Genomic DNA, 22,930 nt, shown 5'->3' on the forward strand with positions numbered 1-22,930 from the left:
TTCCTATATGTGCATTTAAGTGTTGATCAGTTAATACCAATTTGATGGTGAGTACATGTGGTGCTTGTTTTTCCATTCCTGGGATACTTCCCTTAGTAGAATGGGTTCCAGCTCTATCCAGGATAATACAAGAGGTGCTAGATCACTATTGTTTTTTTGTGGCTAAGTAGAACTCCATGGTATACATATACCACATTTTATTATTCCACTCATGGATTTATGGGCATTTGGGTTGTTTCCACATCTTTGCAATTGTGAATTGTGCTCCTATAAACATTTCTCATAAAAAATATTTGCTTCTGACTTAAAATGGTAAAAACAATTGCTTCAGTTATTAGAATGTGCCCAAATAATATATTTTTAGAAGCAAACACTGTTCCTGATTTTGATAACCTTTGCTTGAGAAAAATGTATTCTTCTTCATCTGAATAATTTATTCTGGCAGTTTCCAAATGTCTTCTCCTGAAGCTACATCCCTGATAGAAAGGAGGCTTAATATTTTTTGATATATGCAAACTTAACAGCACCTATGTGAAATTTTTTCTACCTTTGAAGGTGCAAAACTGGTTAATATGTTTTAAAACTTTCCCCTTAATTACAAAAAAAATGTATGTACATAGAAGATTTAAAATATATGGATAAGCCAATAAAATTAAATAAAACATCTATGTTAACACTTTGATGTATATCTTTCCATATGTTTTCTGTGCTATACTCACACACACATATCCAAATGAAATCAACTGGTAAAACTTCTCACAAAATACATAAGTAAAAGTACTAATGATTGATATTTGGTGGTATGGTTTGCTTAGAAGTACTGCTTGATAAGAGCTGTCTTAGAATTTTAATACAGGTGGGATCCAAACATTGAAAAAACTTTTTCTTGAATGCTGTAAGTCTGTTTGAGTTGTAATAGTAATGCATTTGTAATATTTATCTCTAAAACATTCTGTCTAAAATGAGAGTTCTCACAGTACTTACCAGGAATATATTGATGGGACTTTTTGTGCTAGGTTGTTTTAACTAAACTGCTTGAATTCAGCTCTTAGAATCATTCTTTATGGTTTGAATAGCCATTATTTAAAAACTAATTCTTGTTATTTTTTAAAATACCTCCAATAATTATGTCTATAGGAAAGGAAAAATGAGGACCAACTTTTAGCAGTGCCTTTCTCCATGTGGTAGATTTACAGATGCTTATTGTTTACTTACATTTTCCCATCTGTATTTGCCAGTGTTTCACAAAGAGCATGTATTAATTTTATAATCAGAAAAAGAAATGAGTTAAAAAGAAGTAATGATGATCGAACCATTTTCTACCTGATACAGAACTACATGAGAACCCTGGATTCCAGAAATAACAGGCCTGTTTGGTTTGACTCAATGACACATCTTTGAGGTCAAACTCCCAGAGTTTGTTCCGTCTCTTACAAAACAGCATGAGTGGGAATTTGGTTTTCCTTTTTGGGTAAAGTTTCTACAAAGCTCGCTGATAAAACTCTTTCATTTTACTTTCTGCAAAACAATTCAATTACTTCTGGAGCTAAACTGAGATGAAGCTGATAGTGGGGCTCAATTCCTCAACTTTAAAGCAGAAACTAGGGTCATAAAGACATGGGAGTCCTAAAATACTCTCCAAAGTACAGCCCCATCCAGCTAAGATAGCCCTTGGAAATGTTTGCTGAATACTCGCAAGTTGCTCATGCATCTCCTCCATTGCAGCCATTTGCCCCTTCTAGAAAAGTCTGGGGAAGGGCAGGGAAGATGTTCAGCTCGCCTTCACATCTACTTTGAGAAATTATTTTCTATCAGGGAAACTTCTCAGAATAAAAGAAACCTGGGTGAAACATTAAGAAAAAATAATTCTGATTGACAACTATGTAAAAGTAGCAAAAGTAGCTGATTTAAAGTCATCCCAAAGCATACTTGAGGCTAGACATGTCCGGGGAGCTACCACCAGTGCACTCCATTGAAAAAAAACCCAGGACGCCTCTTAAATGATCTCCTCTTTTAGTGAAAAGCCCTTTTGTAATTTTAATTGCATCAGTGCAAATCAGCCTGTATTGATTATGCCTGATGTATGCCTAATACTTAAACAGGTGGAAGTACCTCCACCTAATAGCACCCCCACTGGCTTTCCGTCTGACATCCCACACAATAAGCCTTGATGGAAATCACACCGTCACTGTAATGTTCCCTTCTATTTTTGATTCCAGCTGTGAAAGTTCAGGATGAACTGGCAGAGATAAGATTACTTTAAAGTGCAGGAGAAATCTATTGGCACAGAATAAAAGCTGCACTGTTTATTAGGGTTGTGCACATAGCTGTTGTGCTTAGTTCTCTCAACATTGCTGCTTTTTTTTAGTGATGACATTTCTTCACACAATTGCCAAACTAAAGCAAAAGAAAACTTTCTCAATCTTTACGATGCTTCTATCAGATAACCAATATAAAATATCTTCCAGGAGACTCTGTCTTCTCAGACTTCAGAGTTTGTTCTTGGGGAGTTAGAAATAAACAAAGATGGCCTTAATAAATCTCTCTAACATGGTAATTATACAGTTTCTGGTTCTTTCCCCCCTTGGGGCAGTGGGCCAGGTATCACCCACAATTCAGACATTCTGGCCTTTCTCAAAAATATCGTTGCATCAAGAATATTATAGCTTAGCATATAGTTGGGTTTAGGATGCTGTCTAGTAGTTCTGCCACAATTAAAAAACAGCTGCCTTCTGGGGAAACCAATGCCATGCCTTTGATCAGGTGTTGAGTTTAGACTGAAAAGAATTCCTTGAAGAGGAAAATGTCTGCTTTCTAAAGAGTGAAATTCCAAGGAGAGCATTTAAAACTGACTTTTGGAAGCTATTAATGAACAAATATGGAATAGTGTGTTTAGAGCTAGGAGTATCTAGAGGGATTTTTGTTTGTTTTATTGTTGAGGGTCTGGGGGCAAAGGAGTTGAAGGTGCTTGTTTGCTTTTCCTGAATTGGTGTTGGACCCCGGTATTGATTTCTAGGTCTGCCATAACAAAGCACCACAGACTGGGTGGCTTATACATCAGCAATTTATTAGCTCACAATTCTGGAGGCTGGAAGTCCAAGATCAAAGTGTTGGCAGGGTTGGTTTCTTCTGAGGCCTCTTTCCTTGGCTTGTGCATGGCGGTGTTCTCCCTGTGTCCTCAATCATCTTCCGTCCGTCTGTGCATATCTGTGTCCTGATTTCCTCTTGTTCTGAAGACACCGGTCGTATTGGGTAGAAGCCTACCCTAGTAACATCAATTTAATTTAATTACCTCTTTAAAGACCCCATCTCCAACTGTGGTTACACTCTGAGGTACTGGGAGTTAGGGCTTCCACATGGGAATTTTGTGGCAGACACAGCCCGTAACAACCCGCATTCAGGGTCTTCCTACCAAATCTGTAAGGCCCTTGCTTTGTAATGATCAGAAAGGAAAGAGAGAAGGCAGAAGAGCGTTCATGAGTTTTCCACAAGCACTGGCTAGCTTCTGTAGCAAACTCTTTTTTCTCCTCCGTTAATATGGAATCATTAAAAAATCCACTGAGAACTTTGAGAAAAGTTTGCTTCCTTTCCCTATATTTCTTTTTGCTTCCCCCAAACAAAAATGTGCCTTTGTTTGTCTGCATATCTCAGTTAGGAAATTGCTCTCCTTGTGTTCACATGTAAGTGATAGGAAAGAGCTGGTCAGCGAATTTGGTCACAGACTCTTTAACTGGCAGATCCCTTGGAGATCACCAACCATCTGTCGAGCACCCAGAATGGACCTGACCCTTTACCAAACATAGACATGTTCTCTCATGTACTCCTCAGAACATCCCTGTTAAGTGGGAACAATTGTCAACCCTGTTTTGCAAATGGGATAATGGAACCTTGGGCAAGTTTGGTAATTTGTCTAAAGTCTCAGAACTTAGTACACTGTTGAGCAAGGACTTGAACCCAACCAGTGTCATTCCAGAACTTGAGCTCTTAATCTATAAACAATACCTTTCTCTAGTCTTGTTGGCAGAAAAGAAACCTGTGTGTAGAGTGCGGACCGTATTTTTCTCAATACCCAATATAAAGAATTGTCTCAGCACCTCCTAGAAGACCTAGCTTCTAGCTCCAGCTCAACATACCCTTGCTAGATGACCTTGACTTAGTAAATAAACTTCCCTGAGCTTGTATCCCCATATGTAAAATAGGAGAACTGGATTAGAGCCATGTTTCGCAAACTTTTAGACTGAGATCCGTAATAAGAAATATATTTTCTTTTGCAACCCACTGCACACACACACACACACACAGAGCATAATTCACTATCTGTGAATGCCCTCTGATATTTTCTAGTCTATCCCAATCTATCTTAGTTATTTTTAAAAATAATAATTGTGACCTATTCAATTGGGTCTGTCAAAAAGCTGAACTAGGTGACCCACTTTAGGCTCCTATAATCACAAAATCCTGTTAGCCTATGTGGATGTTTATTTGGAGCCTCTTTCATCTTAAATACACATTTATTTGAAACAAATGACTATTCCATATTACAGGGGACAAGATTTTTTTTTTTTTACCTCTGGTATGAGCTAACCGCATCATAGCAATAATTGTAATCACTTCCACTTATTGTGTTCCTCCCATGTACCAGGGTTTAAATACAGTGTCTCCTGTAGCCTATAGGTTGTAGGTATTATTATCTCTGATTTATAGATGAAGAAACCAAGGATCAGATTAAGAAATTTGCTCCAGGCCCCATAGGTAGTAAATGGCAGAGCTGAGATTTGAACTGAGACCATTCTAACTCCAAAGCATACATACATACAACATACATACAACATTTCTTTTAGGAGAGGGTATATAAAGAGGTTTAGAAGGAGAAGTAAAGTCTGGGTGCTACTGCAGCTGCACACAAATTTCTTCTCTAATGGTTTGTTGTCCCTGGCAGAAACAACTGTCCTTTGGGGTGTGAAGCCACCACTGTGGCAGTGATTAAAATCACCCAGAGAGCTTTTCCAAATCTCTACCCCCACCCAGGCCACCTCCAGACCAGTAAAATCAGAATCTCTGGGGAGTGGAACCCAGGTCTCAGTGGTTTTTAAAGCCCTCCAGGTAGTTCTAATATGTAGCCAGGCCTGGGAACCATTGCTCTGAAGTCTTGGTTAAAGAAATTAAAGAGCTGTAAGGAGCTTTTCCGTTTTACCTCCTGCAAACAAGATTTAGCAAAATACTACTTAAAGCTCCTCAGCAGCTTTCACAAAGCTGAAGTGTAGGACCTTTGACATTTCTTTGGAGCACAAAAGAAAAATCGGATAAACAACCTTGTATCTGCTCTTCAACACCTAAAGACATCAGAAAATGCTAAACGATGGACGAAGAGATGTTTAAAACAACTGCGGTATTCCAGAGTAGCTGTCTCTGGGATACTTCATGATTCAGCTCACATAATTGTGAAAGCCATTTTTCATATGGCTAGAGAAGTCATACAATTTGAAGTTGTTGAGTTAGTCAGAAGTGAGCATGACCAGTAGTCATAGGCCAAGTGGACTGGCGACAACATAGAACGCCAAACCAGACTAAAGTCACCATAATTATTATAAGCCATTACATTTTCTTGAAAAAAGCCTTAATGAGAGACTTCCCCTTTTTCACAGGGATTGTGGTAAAGCCAAGGTAAAACCCTCTCCCACTTCATGTTCCCCCAGGAATAGGAAGACATCGTTTTACTAACCCCCACCCCAACTTTACACCTGCGTTTTTGCAGTGTGTGATCTATGTATTCAATTTGAAAATATAACTGATCCATGCTTAGTTTCACCGTGTTCCATGCAGGAATCTCTAAAACAGGGTCTGTATCATACTGCTGGGTTTTTCCACGTCTCAAAAGACAGCATTAATAATATTAAATTATTTCCATAATGGTAAAGTAAGAAAATTATGTTAATATCTGCAATTCTCATACTCCAGAGAATAAAAATATGTAATGTGACCCTAACAAAGAGGATTCATTCCATCCTGAAAGATGATTATATGTTTCTTTTTAGACGACCCCTGGACAAATGGTAGGTTCTGAAGACGCCTGATTAGGAGATGAAGGTGCTATGCTTCTGTTCTGTCGGTAGTAACGGCCCTCAATGTTTGCTTACAGAACGAAGTGGCCACGCTTCTGAAACCCATATCGGAAAAGATTCAGGAAATCCAAACTTTCAGAGAGAGGAACCGGGGGAGTAACATGTTTAATCATCTGTCGGCCGTCAGCGAAAGCATCCCTGCCCTGGGGTGGATAGCTGTGGTGAGTCCAGACGGAATGTCACCCCTTCACCTTGTCACATTTTTGGAGCATTTAGGAGAACTCCTAGCTACCTTCACACCCCTTCATCCATAGTCTGATGCACTGAAGGAAGATTCCTTCCAGGCTGAATGCGTCAGCTTTTTCTTACCCTGTTTAAAGTTCAACGCTTTCTGTTCTGAGATGTTGGAAAGTGTTTTACCAACCTCTACGAGCAAAATTTGCCTCCCACTTTCAAGTCCTCACCTCCATTGCTTTTCTTCTTCTTTAAGGCATTTTCTTTCTTATCCTATTTTTTTTTCCTTCTATGCTTGGGTGATGGTCCTGTTTTCTCAGTCCCCCAAACCCGGTCCTTATGTCAAGGAGATGAATGATGCTGCCACCTTTTACACTAACAGGGTCCTAAAGGACTACAAACACAGGTACGTACCCTCTTTTACTGACCAAGTTCTCAATTGTTAGACATTTGTTCCTAAAACTCAATGTAGTTAATTGCTGATTCCTTTGCAAGGCTCTTCGCTAATGTACTAGAATCTTTAAAGGAAAATCCCATCTTTGCAGGGAACGCCAAGTGGAAAGTGGAATCAATTATCCACATAATGTGTGTATTTTAGAAAGTCTGCCTTAGTTTTCTTGTAATGAATAAACTGCCCCAAAAGCATGCATGTCACTCCATCATGCATTCCCACAATAACAGGAGAGCTTTGTGATGGACCAGCGCTATGTGGTTACAGAACTTTTACATCAATCAAAGTAGAGTTGATGGGTCAGCAGATAGAAGAAAGGAGGAATCAGGAAATGAAGTATAAATCAAGAGCAGAAATGAAATGAGACAATAAACCAGCCCACTGAGGGGGAAACCAGAGATTGAGTTAAGATGAAATACGGTGGGAGTAGACAGTGAGACATCTATAAGAATAGCAGCCAGGCTGGCGCAGTGGCTCTTGCCTACAATCCTAGCCCTTTGGGAGCCTGAGGTGGGAGGATTGCTTGAGGCTAGGAGTTCGAGACCAGCCTGAACAACATAGCGAGACCCTGTCCCTACAAAAAGCAAAAAAAAAAAATTAGGTGGGCATGCTGGCACGTGTCTGTATCCGTAGCTACTTGGGAGGCCGAGGCAGGAGGATTACTTAAGCCTGGGATTTTGAGGTTGCAGTGAGCTATGATGACTCCACTGCACTGTAACCCAGGCGCCAGAGCAAGACTCAGTCTCAAAAAAAAGAAAGAAAGGAAACCACATTTTCACATTTTTGTACACATACAAAGAGAGTCCAGAATTTGCCCCTTGATGTCAGCTATTTAAGTAGGAAATGTACTTTCGATAGTACCGAGAACAACTCAGTTAAGTTCTGTGGATCTCCTGAAGACCATAGACGAAGCTAGGGGAGCAAAATCATTCATTTCACTGCTAGGAGCAGTCAGACGGGTCCCAAGTCACCCTTGAGCTTCTAGGGCTGGTCACCTGACAAAAGCAGAATATGCACACCACGCACCACCTGTTCATGGGTGGACCCAAGCCTGCAGTGCCTTCTCAGTGCTGTAGTCATTTGCAACTCACTGCTGCCCGCCTGGCAGATGGGCAGTTGAAAGGCAGACTTCCCTGTCTTTAAATAGAAGTGCTGTGAGCAGAGGACTCTTCATGTCTGTGCAACCCCTACCACTGACTTGACTGCTTGTTGGCTCTTTTTCAATATATGAATAGAGCAAGTCAGTTATTTGGGCTTTAAAGAGGTGTGGCATCTCTGAGTCAAAATCATTAAAACCTGCCTTGCCCCATCATAGCTCCTTCCAGGGTAAGGGAAAATCGAGGATGAGTTTGCAGACCTTGATGTACATTTGGATTCTGCTCACTTTATTACCTCCTAAAGACTGACTTCAGGTAACAAGGCACCATACTGTTATTCCTTACTACAAGTTTTGCTGGAACTTTCTTCAAGTCAAAATAATAACTACAATGGTTAAAAGAAAAAATGAATTTTCCTATACAGAGTTGGACTTCATCTACTGTTACATTTTTTAATAGAATGTATATTGAATGGGCAACATGATATTTCTATAATGTCTACAGACAAATGTGTGTGTTGGGTGTACCTAGCCATGTATACATATATGTGTATTAAATGACCATATATATAAATATATATGTACATTTATATTGAAGTAATTTGCATGTTCTAATATTAATAATAGCTGTGATATATGCTGCTTTCTATGTGTAAAACATTGTACTAAGACCTTCACAAGACCCTATAGGCTAAGGAAACTAACCAGAGAGACCAATGGAGCTACACTTAAAGGGCTTTTGGGGTTTGACCATGAACGTGACACAAAGTGAAAATGAGATTTTTCATAGAGTTGATTAATACAATCAGTAAATCTAAAAATATAGAACAAAATCACATTCATCTTTTTCCTGTTTGAGGAATGAATAATTATGACTTCAGTTCCCTATTTCACTTCTCCTAAAAGGCAGGGCTTAATACAATGGGATTCTAACATGCCGGGGGTACTTGGAGCTTTTCAAGGAAAACAAAACAAAGTAAGTCTAGAGACAAGTCGTTATTGGCAAGAGCTTTAATAATAGAGATTTCCTTCAGTGATTATCTTCAGGTTAATGGCCCAGGAACATAATTAAATTTTTGTTAACTCAAATGTCATCATTGTCTCATTTACCACTACTTCATTCAAAATGGGGAACAAATATTATAGATAAAAGTTACCAAAGGAAACGCAACTATTTTTACCTGTCGTAAGTTGAATGTTTCTAACAGTTCTCTCGATCTTGTAAACCTGTTATAAAAGGTAAGCATTTTACTAGCTCTTTGTTCAATAAAATAGAGACTTAGAAAACTGGTTATGACTTGCCTAGCTTGCATTGTTGTTAATAGTATCAAATTAAGGGAATTTCAGTAAATGTCTCATTTACTGACGTTAGGGGCACGACCCTTGCGTAAGAAATCAACTTTTTTTACAATAACGACTTCCTTGTCAGTCATAATGACTAAAATTCTCCACTTCGGTTACTCTTTTAACCAAATAATTCAACCAAATTATTTTTAAATGAACCAAATTACTTTTTTTTTTCTCTTTCTTTTTAATGCCATTTATCATTCCTGAGAAGCATATTGCTTCTCATTTCGCATTAGAGCAGCACGGAAAGAAATGGGCTCCCCTCCACGTTCGCCTCACATGAGGGTCCCCTCTCTGTGGTCTCTCTGTCCACACCGGGAGCTCAGGGCACTCGGCCACCTGCCCTTCGGGGCTCTATTCCGAATCTGTTCACCGTGACCGGGATAGAAGGACAATTACTCCAGGCTGATCTGGAGCCCTAGTCAACTGGATAAGCATGTGCACCCACCCCACCCCACCCCGGTACCCCAATCTCTTTTAAATTTTGTTTGAGATCCTAACTCCTCTCTCTTCCACTCTCTTTTATAACAAAGTGATTTACGCCACGTGGATTGGGTGAAGTCGTACCTGAGCATTTGGAGTGAGCTTCAAGCGTACATCAAGGAGCACCACACCACCGGCCTTACTTGGAGCAAAACTGTAAGTACCAGGCCTGGGCAGCAAGAGGCCGTAAAAATACTTATACCCTGTGGCCTAGTCATCTCAAGCCTGAGACGTCACCTCAAGGAATGCAGAAGGGAAAATGTACATGTAGAAACTGTCTATGGAAATGTCAGTTGTCACAGGAAAATCTGGGAACTGCCTACGTGACGTACAGAGAGAGAACGGTTGCCTGTGGTAAGAACGCAATGAAACCCTCCATAGCCATGAAAACAATTTACCAATTAGCGCCGAGTGATAAAAGTCAAACAAAAAAGTTTATGAGTACTAAGGTGGCGTATATGTTAAGAAATGGCGTGAGAGGAATTGAAGGGGGGGGAAGGCTTGAAAAAGGTGTAATTTGAAGGAGATGGAATTATGAATGAAATGTCTTTTTAAATGTTCTTAATTTCTCTTTTGATGGGCTAAAGTGTATTGAATAATATTTTTGAATACCCAGGCAATCCTAGTACTATGAGTGGTATCTGAGTAGCAGGATAGAATCCCAGCCTGCATCTGTTCCCACTTTAATGCCCACGTGACATGTGCATCTGACCGTCGCGGCTTCATTCATTCAGCTTTCTCTCATCTTCCCACCTCTCCCTGTGAGTCCTGGCAGTCCCCGGCTACCTGTGGTCTCCTGAACTCATGCGTTGCTTAGATTGAACCCAACGAAATCGATGTTGTTTTAAAATTTGCCAAACTCACGTTGTTTAACCTTTATTGCAATGTCCTGAACAGACACCATGCTGGAGAACGAGTTCCCCAGGGGGACACCCCTGCCTCTTCTCCACGACTCTGCTCAAACATCGCCTCTGGAAGAAACTTCCGCTGATGTCCCTCATTCCCCCATCTGGGTTGGGTGGCTTCTCCTCTATGCCTGCTTTGTATCTTGAGTACCCCTCAGCCGTAGCCCTTAGCATACAGAATTGTAATTCTCTGTGTGCTTTGGGGGCTCTCCCACTTGATTGGAAACTCGTCTCTGTCACTCAGCTCCTAGCATAGTGCCTGGTGCTGAGTACGTCCTCACTAAGTGGTTTGAACTAAATCCTGAGTGAGGGGACTCTCAGAGTCTTCCTTGCCCAGTTGGGTCTCTGCACTCGCTTCCCACGGAAACTCCTTTCCATCAGAGATGAATATTACCTCTCATGAAGTGGCATATTTATGAATTCTGTTCTAAGGCAGAACTCCCACTGTCCCGATAGCTGTAGCCCATCCAGCACCCAAACCACCCTCGGTCCTGGATGTTGGTGTCAGTACAGTAGGCTTAATGCTAAGGCAGACTTTGGGTTTTTTCAAGGGAATGTGGGACTTGTCCATCTGTCCCCCAACGCTTGTACAAATGTTAACATTGGCCTCTCAAGGTGGATGTTTCTTTTTATTTTCTACCTTGCCCGTTTTTTCCACAGCACTGAAATGCACAGTGCATGATACAGCTAAGTTGATTATTTGTCATCTGCCCATAACAGTATGACTTTTGAGAAGAGAGTTCATACCCATGTGAAGGGTTTTAATAATGAAGGGTGTGTATGGATATGGGTGGGTGTTTATGTAGACTAATCAGAATTATTTTTCATTCATTTCCAATGAGACACTGTTTTGTTATACATCAATGTGTCATAGAGGAGAATTATCATATATTTGCCGTGGAGATAGGTCACCTTTAGAGAATAATAAAATGAAAATCAAGAGTCCTTGGATCTATTATTATTCATGATAGATAAATATAAGAGGAATAAGAATCCATTTGTGGAAAATAATGTCAACAAATGCTAGCTTATTAGTTCTCTAATGGTGCCCATGCAAAATGAATAGAAAATTACTTATAAATGGTTTGAAGACCTTCGATGCAATGTACAAAGCTGAGTAATTGTGTTTATGAATAGAAAAGAGAATTGATTATTAATGATAGAAAAAAATGTAGTTTTTGTTTGTTCTGAAGTGAATACTTATTTCATTATGTTCAGTAGAAATATATGCTTTATAACAATGACTTTCAAGCTTTTTAAGACAATAGAAAGAAATACATTTCACCCACACAGGCACACATACCCTACATCTGTAGTACTAAACCAAGTTTCACAAAACAATACTTTCTCTTACTATGCACAATGCACTGTGATATTTTCTTTTTATCTTGCATCATTTTTATAAAATTCTGGCTGAGACCCAATAAGTAGATTTTATGACCCACTAACACATCACATCTTACATTGAAAAATATGTTCTAGAACATAAGTGTTGGCCAGGCATGGTGGCTCGTAGCCTATAATCCCAGCACTCTGGAAGGCTGGGATGGAAGGATCACTTGAGGTCAGGAGTTTGAAACCAGCTTGGGCAAGATAGTGAGACCCCATCTCTACAAAATATTTAAAACATAGCTGGGCATAGTGGCATCTGTCGTCCCAGCTACTTGGAAGGGAGGCTGAGGCAGGAGGATCGATTGAGCCCAGGAGTTCAAGGCTGCAGTGAGCCATGATTATGACACTGTACTCCAGCCTGGTGGCAGAGCAAGACTCCATCTCGGGGAAAAAAAAAGTGTTATACAAAACATAAAACATAGCACACATTTCCGTAATAATAATGATGGCTAAATTATCTACTGAGTACATAATACTCCATGGAAAAATTCTATTCAGAATGGTAAAAGGAGATCACCTCCTTCACTTCTTGAATCCAGGAGCGAAATGATAAAGTTTTGGTCAGACATTAAAAGTGGGAAATGATTATAAGAAAATGTTGACTCAGAAATAACATCATGTGTACAAAATCTTTTGACAAGCTTTAAAACATAGGCACGGAAACTATTTCCTGATATTTTTGTCCTCTTCATCTACAGCTTTGGGGGGAAAGCTGTTAAAAAGCATATTATATAAAAATATAAAAATTATATTTTCGAATTTAAAAATTACTCTTTTAAATTATTAAAAACTATTTTAAAAGATTCCAAAGCATAATCGATAGCATCAATCAGACTAAGTTCTCCTCCCTTACTGTGGTCTGTCGACATACTAGCAAAACGAATGATAAACAATTATAGCCAGAAGCAGGCATTCTTGCAAAGAAGAGGAAAGGGGATATTAGAATTATCTGATCAAATGGCCTCTGGGAAGAAAAAATAAACAAGATCTTTTTATTTATTTGCCCATGGATCACAACTATGTAAAAGCTATGTATTTATATAAAGTGATAAGGATCGAGGCAGAATGCGGGAAGATGTGGTACTGCTGTTTATGGACACCACGGTGTTCAGAGGTTTTGAAAAAAAGCACTCCACCTAAATGGACACGGTGAATTACAATACTCGTACATGCACCACGAAAAATTATGGCAACTTAGCATCTCAAGTGTTGTGAGTAATTGTAGTTAGTGCTCTTCTATTTTCAAATCAGATTTTGAGATTTGCACCCTGTGGGGTTTTTAGTGACCAACAGCATGCTGCTTGGGACCTTGAGTTTCCAAGGGTGCATGGCTCTAAGAAATAATCGTTCTCCGGAGTTAACAGCTGGAGCTGAATTTCTCTGCACCCACCTCCTAACCCTTGCCTGCAGACTGCAGCTGTGTCAGGCAACTGCTGCCCCACACAGTTGTCCCGGCGAAATGTAAAACTTTGAGGCCGGTGCTTTTTCAGGACAATGGTCGGAAGAGAGTCTGTGTGGGTGTGTGTGTGTGTGTGTGTGTGTGTGTGTGTGTGTGTGCATGCGCAAGTGTGCTGGGTGGGGCAGGGTGCATTTGGGGAGCAGAAGCAGCTGGGGAGTAATCTATCTGGAATGTCTTGTTAGGTTTACTGTGGCAAATGTAATCTTGTCATTTCTATGAGATTTTCTTCAACATGGGGAGGCAGCTGAGAACTAGAAGGACTCCACACCAGAAACTACTTGGAGTTTTCAATTAGTTTCATTCTTGGGAACTCTTTTTTCATATTAATTGATGCTTTTCCGTCAGTGCTAAGTTTAAAATGCACTTTGTTGAATAAATTGACTTTTTGGCACAAGCCCAGTAGCGACGCTATTATTTATCATCCCTTACGGTTGGTCAGATCTGTAATATTTGTTGGCAGTTCCTTCAAATCAGATAAAACTATGACCTGGACTTTATACTTATAATTACTGAAATAATTGATTATTTTTCCTATGAATTTTCCAGATCAACATCAAACTGTTTTCTGTTCTGTGTCGATCTGGCTGGCAAAACGTCATGAGAGGAATTCCATGAATAGAATAAATATGATTATTTCATTAACTTCATGGTTTTAAACTTGTCAACAGATTTCTGTCCTTTCATGTATTTCTGAATTACTTTAGCTTTGGGAACAGGTAGGGCATATGTATTTGTAAAGTAGAATAAAACTACACATGGATGAATGTATATATTGTCTTATGTAATGGTGATGTAGTTCTTTATGTTAATAATGTGAGTTTTAAAAGTATGTCCTATACACTAATGGTCATCCATCCCAACCTCCCCTGAAACTTCAGGAAAATGCAAGTAGTTGGGGGTGATTAAAATTATAGACGAGGTGGAATTTCATTTTTTCCCAAAGCAAGACAGTTTGGGATCACTTCTGTTCCTCCAGGTAGATAATTCTTTTCCTCCTGTTTCTCAATGTTAAGGCCAAATGTCTGTTATTAATAACAAAGTGAAAGTTTAACAGTTTACTTTTGATCAAATTAAAACTCAGCCAGAGGGTATCCTGACTTATTATAAATAATGTAGACTTTGTAGCATATCATTAAATATGTATGTATTGTAAGTTTTCAAGCCTTCTGGTCTCTCTGGCTTCCACTTGCTATTTACAAGAGAAACCTGTTGTTAAACCTTTTATATAAAAAAAAAAAAACTTTTATATCTAAATTTTCACTTAGAACTTGTACCAAACCCACACCTTGGGTTTGCCAATCTCACTAGTGAATGGGCAAAGCCTCAGATGGTACGTTGATTGACACAATCACAAAGCTCACGGATCTCCCCTGTGGATCTTTCCCTAGAGCCTTGCACCCGCCAGAGTACCTGACCTTAGCTGCATTCTGTTTAGCTAATTGCACTTAAGTTTCTAGCTCCCTTTTGGGGCTTCATGTAGCCAATGACTTTTATTCTCCTCTGGAAGAAATCCACGCTGCTCAGCGGGGGTTAGAAGTGCCATCAACTAACAAAAGGAGTCCCAAATGCACAGATAATAAAGATGGGTTGGAAATGGTTGTGAGTTCAGCCCAGAAGAGACCATATAATTAAACCAACATTGCTTAAGAACCTACAGTGCACTGAGTTCTGGACAGGGTGCTGAGAATACAAGGATGGATATAGGACAATGCGGTCACAAGTCCTGTCCACTGAAACTCTCCTTCTAACTAATGAATATGTAAACGATGTGCTAGGATAGAGCCATGGGAGCGGCATGCTAGAGACCAGCACAAAAAACAGGATGCTTGCATAGACCAAGAAGACACGGATGGGGCGGCCCATCCTGTAGTGCAGTGTGACTCTGGGGCCAACAGCAACCTGGGCACTGGCCAGAAATGCAGGATCTCAGGCCCCAGCCATCCTGAATCAGAACCTGCATTTTATCAAGATTACCCAGGCGATTTATATGCACACTGAAGTTTGGAAAGCACTGCTCTGGTATATTTAAGTTGGACCAAAGGAGTTGTTATAGAGGGATCAATCATTCATTTTTACTGGTTCATTTATTTAGTAATTCACTTACTTAATAACCATTTATTGGATACTTACTATGTACCGAGCACACACCAGGCATGATGTTTAGGCTAAAGTTTCTGGCATCAAGCAGCAGGGTTTTTACTATAACACATAAATAAATAACAACAATACAAAGCTATATTGGAAAATAAGCCTTGAAAATTAGACTCCTGGGTGGGCAGGCAGGCAAGGCCACAAAGGGGCTAACATTTGATTTGGGTCTTGAAGGATGAGTAGGAGTTTTCCAGGAAGACAATTAAGGGAAGGTAAATCTTAGCAGAGAACTCAGTATGTGCACAAAGAACATGAAAAAAGTACTGAAAGACAGAAAGGCTGGTGGTTTTGCAGAGCTTGAATGTGGCAAGAGGTGAGGCCAGGAAGGCAGGTCGGGGCCAGATGGTGGAGGCCTCACGCGTCATGCTAAGAAGATGGGGCCATGTGTGGTGTGTGGGGTTGTTTCCTTCACTGTAGGTTTTTAAACAAAAAGTTACACACCATGAATAGTGATTTAGGAATTGTGTAAGATAGACGGAAAAGGGAATAGAGATTTAGGAATTGTGTAAGATAGAGGGGAAAGGGAATAGATTAGAGGCCCTGACCCATGTTGGGAGACTTTAGTAGATAGCGAGGGGTTGAGGTAATTAGGATGTGACCTAGCGTGTGACAATGGCAATGCAAAGAAGGAGACGGAGTGGCCTCCAATTGGAGGACAAGGAGAGCGAGAGAGAGACATCAAACCTGCACACAAAGTTTCCAATGCGGAAGTCTGGGAGGATCATGGCAACATCAATAAAAATAGCGAAATCACAAGGAGGAGGGAGGAGAATCTTCACCCGGGGTCCGGCTGTGCTGTGTTTGAGGTGAGAGGTGGAGGCGGCAGGGGGTCAGGGCTGGGGTTTGCAGAAGGTGTAGACGCAGGTGGCCATGCTGGGAGTCATGTGCCTAAAGATGACAGTTACATAGATGAGATGGTAGAAAAAAAGACAGTAAGAGCAAGGAGAAAACCTTGGGGGACACCGTTATTTAGAGACTGGGGTAAATTACATCAAAGAGATAAGAGAGGAAAAGAATCATAGGCCTCACAGCTGTAAGAAAGACAGGCTGGCCACTGATACCAACCGTGGTAACCTAGGGAGAGTAAGAGTTGGAAAAATCACCCATCATCACCGTGTGTGTGTTTTTAGTGACCCTCAGAGAGCAGTTTCTGGAGGGTTGAAAGGCAGATGCAGTTTTATAGCATTAAGGAGTGAGAATTTTTCTTGTAATGATCTCTTCATTATTTATGGGACAGTTGTCTAATTGGATGGATTATTACTTATGGCTTCAATTTCTGCCTTTTGAATTTGGGGGATTATTTGTGGATTTTATTTTAATCTGTGCTGTAACCTTCGGTAGAGTTAAGTTTATTTTTATTTATTTTTTTTTTTTTTGGGATCTGTACTGCAGGAATAGAGTTAAGTTTAGGTCGAAGACAAATACCTAAAATTTCATACACCATCGCTAAGAGTTAGTGTACTGTGAAGCTCTAAGTAGATGTTTTATATCTAGAACCGTTTCTGTTATTTCATAAATACCTTTGAGTTTTAGTGTTAGTTGATGAGCATGTGTAAATATTTTTAGAGCATTTAAATCTCCATAAATCAAAACGATAGTAGCTCTTAAAACTGCCTACTTTAATGATCAAGATTATTTTGTTTACCAGAACTTTTTCATAACCAAGACCTCAAGCTCTCTAAACCTGAGGGCTAACAAGTTAACACACATGCCTAGTTTATTTAAACCATCACCCTGGGGAGATGTGTCCATTTAAAATTCCTTAATTTGTAGTGTTGCAGGTAGGGGTGTAGCTGAGGGTGTCCCCGTTGCCCATTTTGTCCTCCAGCCCCTCTCAGGATTATCAGGAGACTGTGGTTTAGGGGGGCGGCCAGAGGGGCTCCCCCGGGCAGAGCTGGGGCTGCCTGAGCAGGAGGAGACACTCCTGGGCTCTTGTTCATGGCCGAGATGCCACGCCTCTGGGACCAGCCTTCCAGCCGTCACTCCTGGTCTCTTCCATTTCCTGAGACTGGGCCTCCCAGTTGGCACTGCCACCGCTGAGTGACTTGCCCCCTCTCACTGGCCCAGCCTTTTGAGTGGCGAATCATCCTTCTTTCAAAGTCAATTTTATTTTTTCAAATGGACAAAATCCATTGTGACCTTCTCTGGAGGGTCAAATCCTAGCCATCCTTCAAGGTCTATTTAAACAGTCTTTGCTCAAGAAGCTTCTCTGATCTGTTTATTGCCATGCCTACCCCACGCTGGAAGTTAGCCTTTTCAAAACCCCCAGAAGCTTCACAGCACTTCTTAAAATCTCTACTGCTTTTATGATGCTTAGCACTTTCTACTTGATAAAGCAGTTATTTACTCTAGCAAATAATTATGAAGCATCTACTGTGTTTCAGGCATTGCGCCACATTCCTGGTGACAATAAGATGAATGAGGGCCGGGCATGGTGGCTCACTCCTATAATCCTAGCACTCTGGGAGGCGGCCGAGGTGGGCGAATCATTTGAGGTCAGGAGTTTGAGACCAGCCTGAGCAAGAGTGAGACCCAATCTCTACTAAAAATAGAAAGAAATTGGCTGGACAACTAAAAATATATAGAAAAAATTAGCCGGGCATGGTGGCGCATGCCTGTAGTACGAGCTACTCAGGAGGCTGAGGCAGAAGGATCACTTGAGCTCAGGAGTTTGAGGTTGCAGTGAGCTAGGCTGACGCCATGGCACTCTAGCCTGGGCAACAGAGTGAGACTGTGTCTCAAAAAAAAAAAAAAATATGAATGGCAATGAGTGGCTCATCAGAGCTTGGGCTTGGAGAGGACCAAACCTGAATTCACAGACAGATGATTACACTATAGTGTGAAGTGTCATGATGAGTGTCCTAATGGGTTCTTGTAATAGAGAAACAGGGAATTTCCTCCTAGGAAAGTTCCAGAAAAGCTACAAAAGAAGAGAGAGACATATTTGAGTTGAGGTTTGAAGACTACGTAAGAGTTTTCCAGATAGTAAATTGAGCAAGGACTCAAAGACCGAGAGCCAAGTGCCTGTCACGCCTGAGAACACTGAAGTGTCTTCCTCCTCCTCTTCAGCTGTGAGCTCATGGAAAGCAGGGTCTGTTTCTAACACAGCCTGGAATCTGCAGTGGCGACTGGTACAGGGCCTTGGAAACAGGCAGTGTTCATACGTACCTGCAAACTTGAACATGTTGACTTGAAATCACATTTCTTTACAATGAAATTTCCAAAGAGTTATTTTATTAACTTCAGATCACGTCCATTGTTCAAGAGTCATGTAAAGAAATATGTTTTTACTTCCTCTGTCCAATAATGGGAATGGACAATGCATTTTATTACAGGAATGACCATTGGTCACCAGTGCCTCTCCTCTGCTCTTGTCTCTTGTCACCAACTGCTGCCTCTCATTCTCAGTTGGCATAAACTCAGCTAATATGAGATTAGGTAAAAGACACTTTTCTTAAGAAGGGAGAAGTGGGGAAGGGGCAGATGATCTTCTAAAGGTGAAACAAACTCTTCATAAAATAGAATACACAGGCAAGCCCTGGCCACAGTTTTTTGGTCCAGGCTGTAACCTTGATAATAAACTAAGCTAATCACGGCCCCTTCCCTAGGTCTTCCTGAGAACCCATAGCCCTTCCTGTGAATTTTGGAACTGAAATTGAAACAATGCTTACTCTGTTTTGGTATGCCTCCAGTAGAGAGCTCCAGAGATGTTGATGCTTCTGGGGTTTTTTTATTTTTTTGGGGGGGGGGTTATTTTGTTTTTTCTTTCTTTTTATTTTTATTTTTTAGAGATGGGGTCTCAACTCTGCCAGCCAGGCAGAAGTGCCGTGTCACAGTCATAGCTCACTGCAGCCTCGAACTCCTGCGCTCAAGCTACCCTCCTGCATCAGCCTCATCAGTAGCTGGGACTAGAGGCATGCACCACCATACCTGGCTAATTTTTTTTATTCTTTGCAGAGACAGAGTCTCATTATGTTGCCCAGTCTGGTCTCAAACTCCTGGCCTCAAGCAATGCTTTTTTACTTTAATCAAAAATAATTTTCCCAAATACATATACAATATAGAGCCAAATGTAAATAATCTTCCTAATGGCTATTATTTCGTCTTAACTCCCACCTCTACTATTTACTAAGCATGGATAATTTGAGAAAGCACCATGATTCTTTATGACCCTAAAAATATGAAAGAAAAACAAAAACTTGAATTCATTGGTAATTCAGACTTCGGCTCTTCTGGCCAAACGAAGTGGTTGTCCAGCTAATTCAAGCCACATGTCCCTCTAGGTCTTTATATAACTGTCGGCTCTCTAGAGTTTGTCTCTTTGATGGCTATATTCTGCTATCTTTAACCCTGGAAAGTTTTCCCATGGAAAATTTAATTTTATCTTTACTTTTTTTTTTTTTATGAGAAATTGTATTTTCAAGCTGCCCATGCTAGCAGACAGGAAGAAAAGACAATCTGGAAATTCCACATTTGGTCCAGATATCAGCAGCAAAGCCAAACTAATAATTAAGGCTACATACCAGGACAATTTATGCAGAATATCTGGCTCACTTGAGCACATTAGATTGTGGTCAGTATAATCTTCTGGACTCTGCTCTGAGTACTTGGTCTTCTTTTATCAAAAATTGGGCATTTAGAACAGAAATCACCACCTGTGTTTTTTGAGGGGCCACATCTGAATATACAGACAGTTCCCAACCTACATTGATGGTTCCAGTACCCACATAACCATTCTGTTTATCAGTTTCAGTAGAATATCCAATAGATTACATGAGATACTCAACACTTTAATGGAAAATAGGCTTTTTGTTGGGTGATTTTTGCCTAACTGCAGGCTAATGGAAGTCTTCCGGCACATTTAAGGCAGGCCAGGCTAAGCTGTGATGCTCGGTAGGTTAGGTGTATTAAGTACATTTTTGAGGAACGTCTGTATAATTTATAACATAATTTAGACATCTGTATAAATTAAGAGAGCCACAGGCATAGAAACACTAAGTTACTGGTTTACACGTGCTAATATAGACTGTGTATGTTATTCCCAGGCTGTTTTCTGGTCTAAAGCGGTTATTACATCTCCCAAGCAACTTTGTTTCTTGTTCTGTCTTTTGTTCATCTGCTGCCAAAGCTCAGATCTTTCCAGGTCATCAAAGGAATGGCATACGGGGTCTACAGAAGGGTGGGAGGAGTGAGGAAGAGTGAAAACATCAGAAACCATTGACAAAACCATGAGACTGGGTTGTTAATGGCCTTTCCCAAGTATTTCTGTCATGGGAATGAGGGTGTTTGGAGCTTTGCCTCTGAAGAAAACTGATCAAAATGGCCCAACGTTTCCTTCTTACTTGTGGAAACGTCTTTTTATTTTGACTGCATGTAAGTACCAGTACTTTTATGAGAACATGAAATTCCAGTACTGTTCTATTTCCATAGATGAAATAGGAAATATTCCCCAAATTGACTTTTTAAAAATTACTCATAAACACATGCTTAAAACGTTACACGCACTTCATGGTGGTATTATTAACAATTCTGTTTTCTTAGAAAGGCCCCCAGGAACTTTGTTTTCACTGGAAGAAGAAGTTTCAAAATTCTAAGAAGTGATAAAAATAAGAGAATAGAGATAAAAGTAATAAATTCATTTTGGCTTATACTTAACGTTGTACATGATGGCCATCTGTTAGTTTATGTGCAACCTTTTTTCTTGATTATTACAGTCTTCTAATGAAAGTATGATATAAATATGAATGTAAAAAATTTGCAAGGTCTTATAGAAATTGACAGATTTGGAAATCTGTATCAATTTCACTAAGTTATTGATCAAATAAGTCTGTATCTGTGTCAGTGTCACTAAGTTCTTGATCATCTTGCAGAAAATAGAAAGAAATTAGTTCTGACATCAAAAATATGAACAAACTCTAAATCATAACTCTGTGAAGTATTTTTTTGCAGCTAGGAAGACCGTCTGATACATGTGTATAAAAGGTTAGTCTAATTCTGAAAGTGGTAGTTCTTTCTTTTAGTCACTCCCTCCTATTATGGTATATGAAGGATTTATCACACTCATCGTTTATGTGCCATATTGTACAAGGCCATTTGAGATTCTTTGCCTTTGGAAAAATTAATGAACAGCATTTTATAAAATGTTAAGCTGTAAAGCATTGTTAGTCTCTATATTTGCAGCATGAAGATATAAGTGTACTTGTGATTTAAATGGATTTTGTGGTATTTAAATTGCTTTTAAAGTGTATAGGTGGGCACATGTAAGTTGTCACTGCTACCTAGAGATCGTTACTGGTAATGCAGGTGATTAATGGGTCAGGATGGTTCAGGGATGAGCAGAATGGGACTGAGAAACAGAAAGGAGCTGTAAGTATGTGTCCACGAAGGGCAGTTGTGGGGAAGGCTAGTAAAGGAAGGGTGGGAGAGAGGTAAAATCCAAGAACAGCCCCACTGCATGGTAGCCGCCTCATTTTGTGGCTTTCTCGACAATCTCCACAAATACTTAAAGACGGGTGGCTCAAAATATTACTACTCTAAGCTAGTTTTATAGAAGAAACATCTTAGCAAAAGCTGTGTTGTGAGCAACATAATCCACCTGTTGCAAGAGACTGTCTTGCGATGTTTTGGCTTTCTTGGTCTCTGTTTTTTAAAAATTGGTAAAAACATTAATAGGTTTCCTGATGTGTTTAGAGTAGGAGATCAATGTTATCTCCATACATTTCTCCCAGGCTTACACCAGCTCAATGTCGCCTATTAGGATAAAGATATCTACAAGTCACCCAGGCCTCAACCACAGCAGTCTCTGGCCGAGAACCCCACTCTCCCAAGGTCAGCTGCTCACTCCCTCCTTCCAGTTCCCAGCATCCCCTGCTCCTGTGATGTATAACACTTACCTAACCACATCTGCAGTTACTTATTTGTGCATGTGCCACCCCCATTAGATTATGAGCGTCTTAAAAAACAGGACTTATGCCCATTTCCTCATCATGAACCACATTCCCAGCCAACTAGCACTCGGTAAATGTTTGTTGAGTGAACAGGTTAGCCTTCGTCATTCATTCATTTTCAATCCATTAGGAATTAGATTCTATTTAGACCAAATCATCTGCCACACTTCTTGTTGGGCTTGAAAACTCCTTGAATTTAAAATGTGAAACTTGAAAATTTCCAAATACTTGAATTATCTGGGACAGAATTACAGAAAATTTTAAGTGTTAAACTTTTCATTGTTACTAATTTTTTTTAACTTAAGCAGATATTTTTCACTGTTTGCTTAATGTTCTCACAATCACATAAAACCTCTTTCTAAAAGTACCCTAATTAGTCCTACTTTCTATAAACTCAGAAATA

General features: G+C 40.0%; 1 protein-coding gene across 1 annotated transcript in view; it reads left to right on the forward strand.

Annotated features, from left to right (window-relative positions):
- CAP2 (cyclase associated actin cytoskeleton regulatory protein 2) overlaps positions 1-22,930 on the forward strand; it is a 132,675-nt gene that overhangs the window by 85,602 nt on the left and 24,143 nt on the right. Inside the window, exons 5-7 of the mRNA XM_012753608.2 lie at positions 6,140-6,283; positions 6,617-6,702; positions 9,724-9,829. Coding sequence (XP_012609062.1) covers positions 6,140-6,283; positions 6,617-6,702; positions 9,724-9,829 — 336 coding nt within the window. The remainder of the gene's footprint in view (positions 1-6,139; positions 6,284-6,616; positions 6,703-9,723; positions 9,830-22,930) is intronic.

This window comes from Microcebus murinus, chromosome 15 (assembly GCF_040939455.1).
Source record: "Microcebus murinus isolate Inina chromosome 15, M.murinus_Inina_mat1.0, whole genome shotgun sequence".
NCBI classification, from domain to species: Eukaryota; Metazoa; Chordata; class Mammalia; order Primates; family Cheirogaleidae; genus Microcebus; species Microcebus murinus.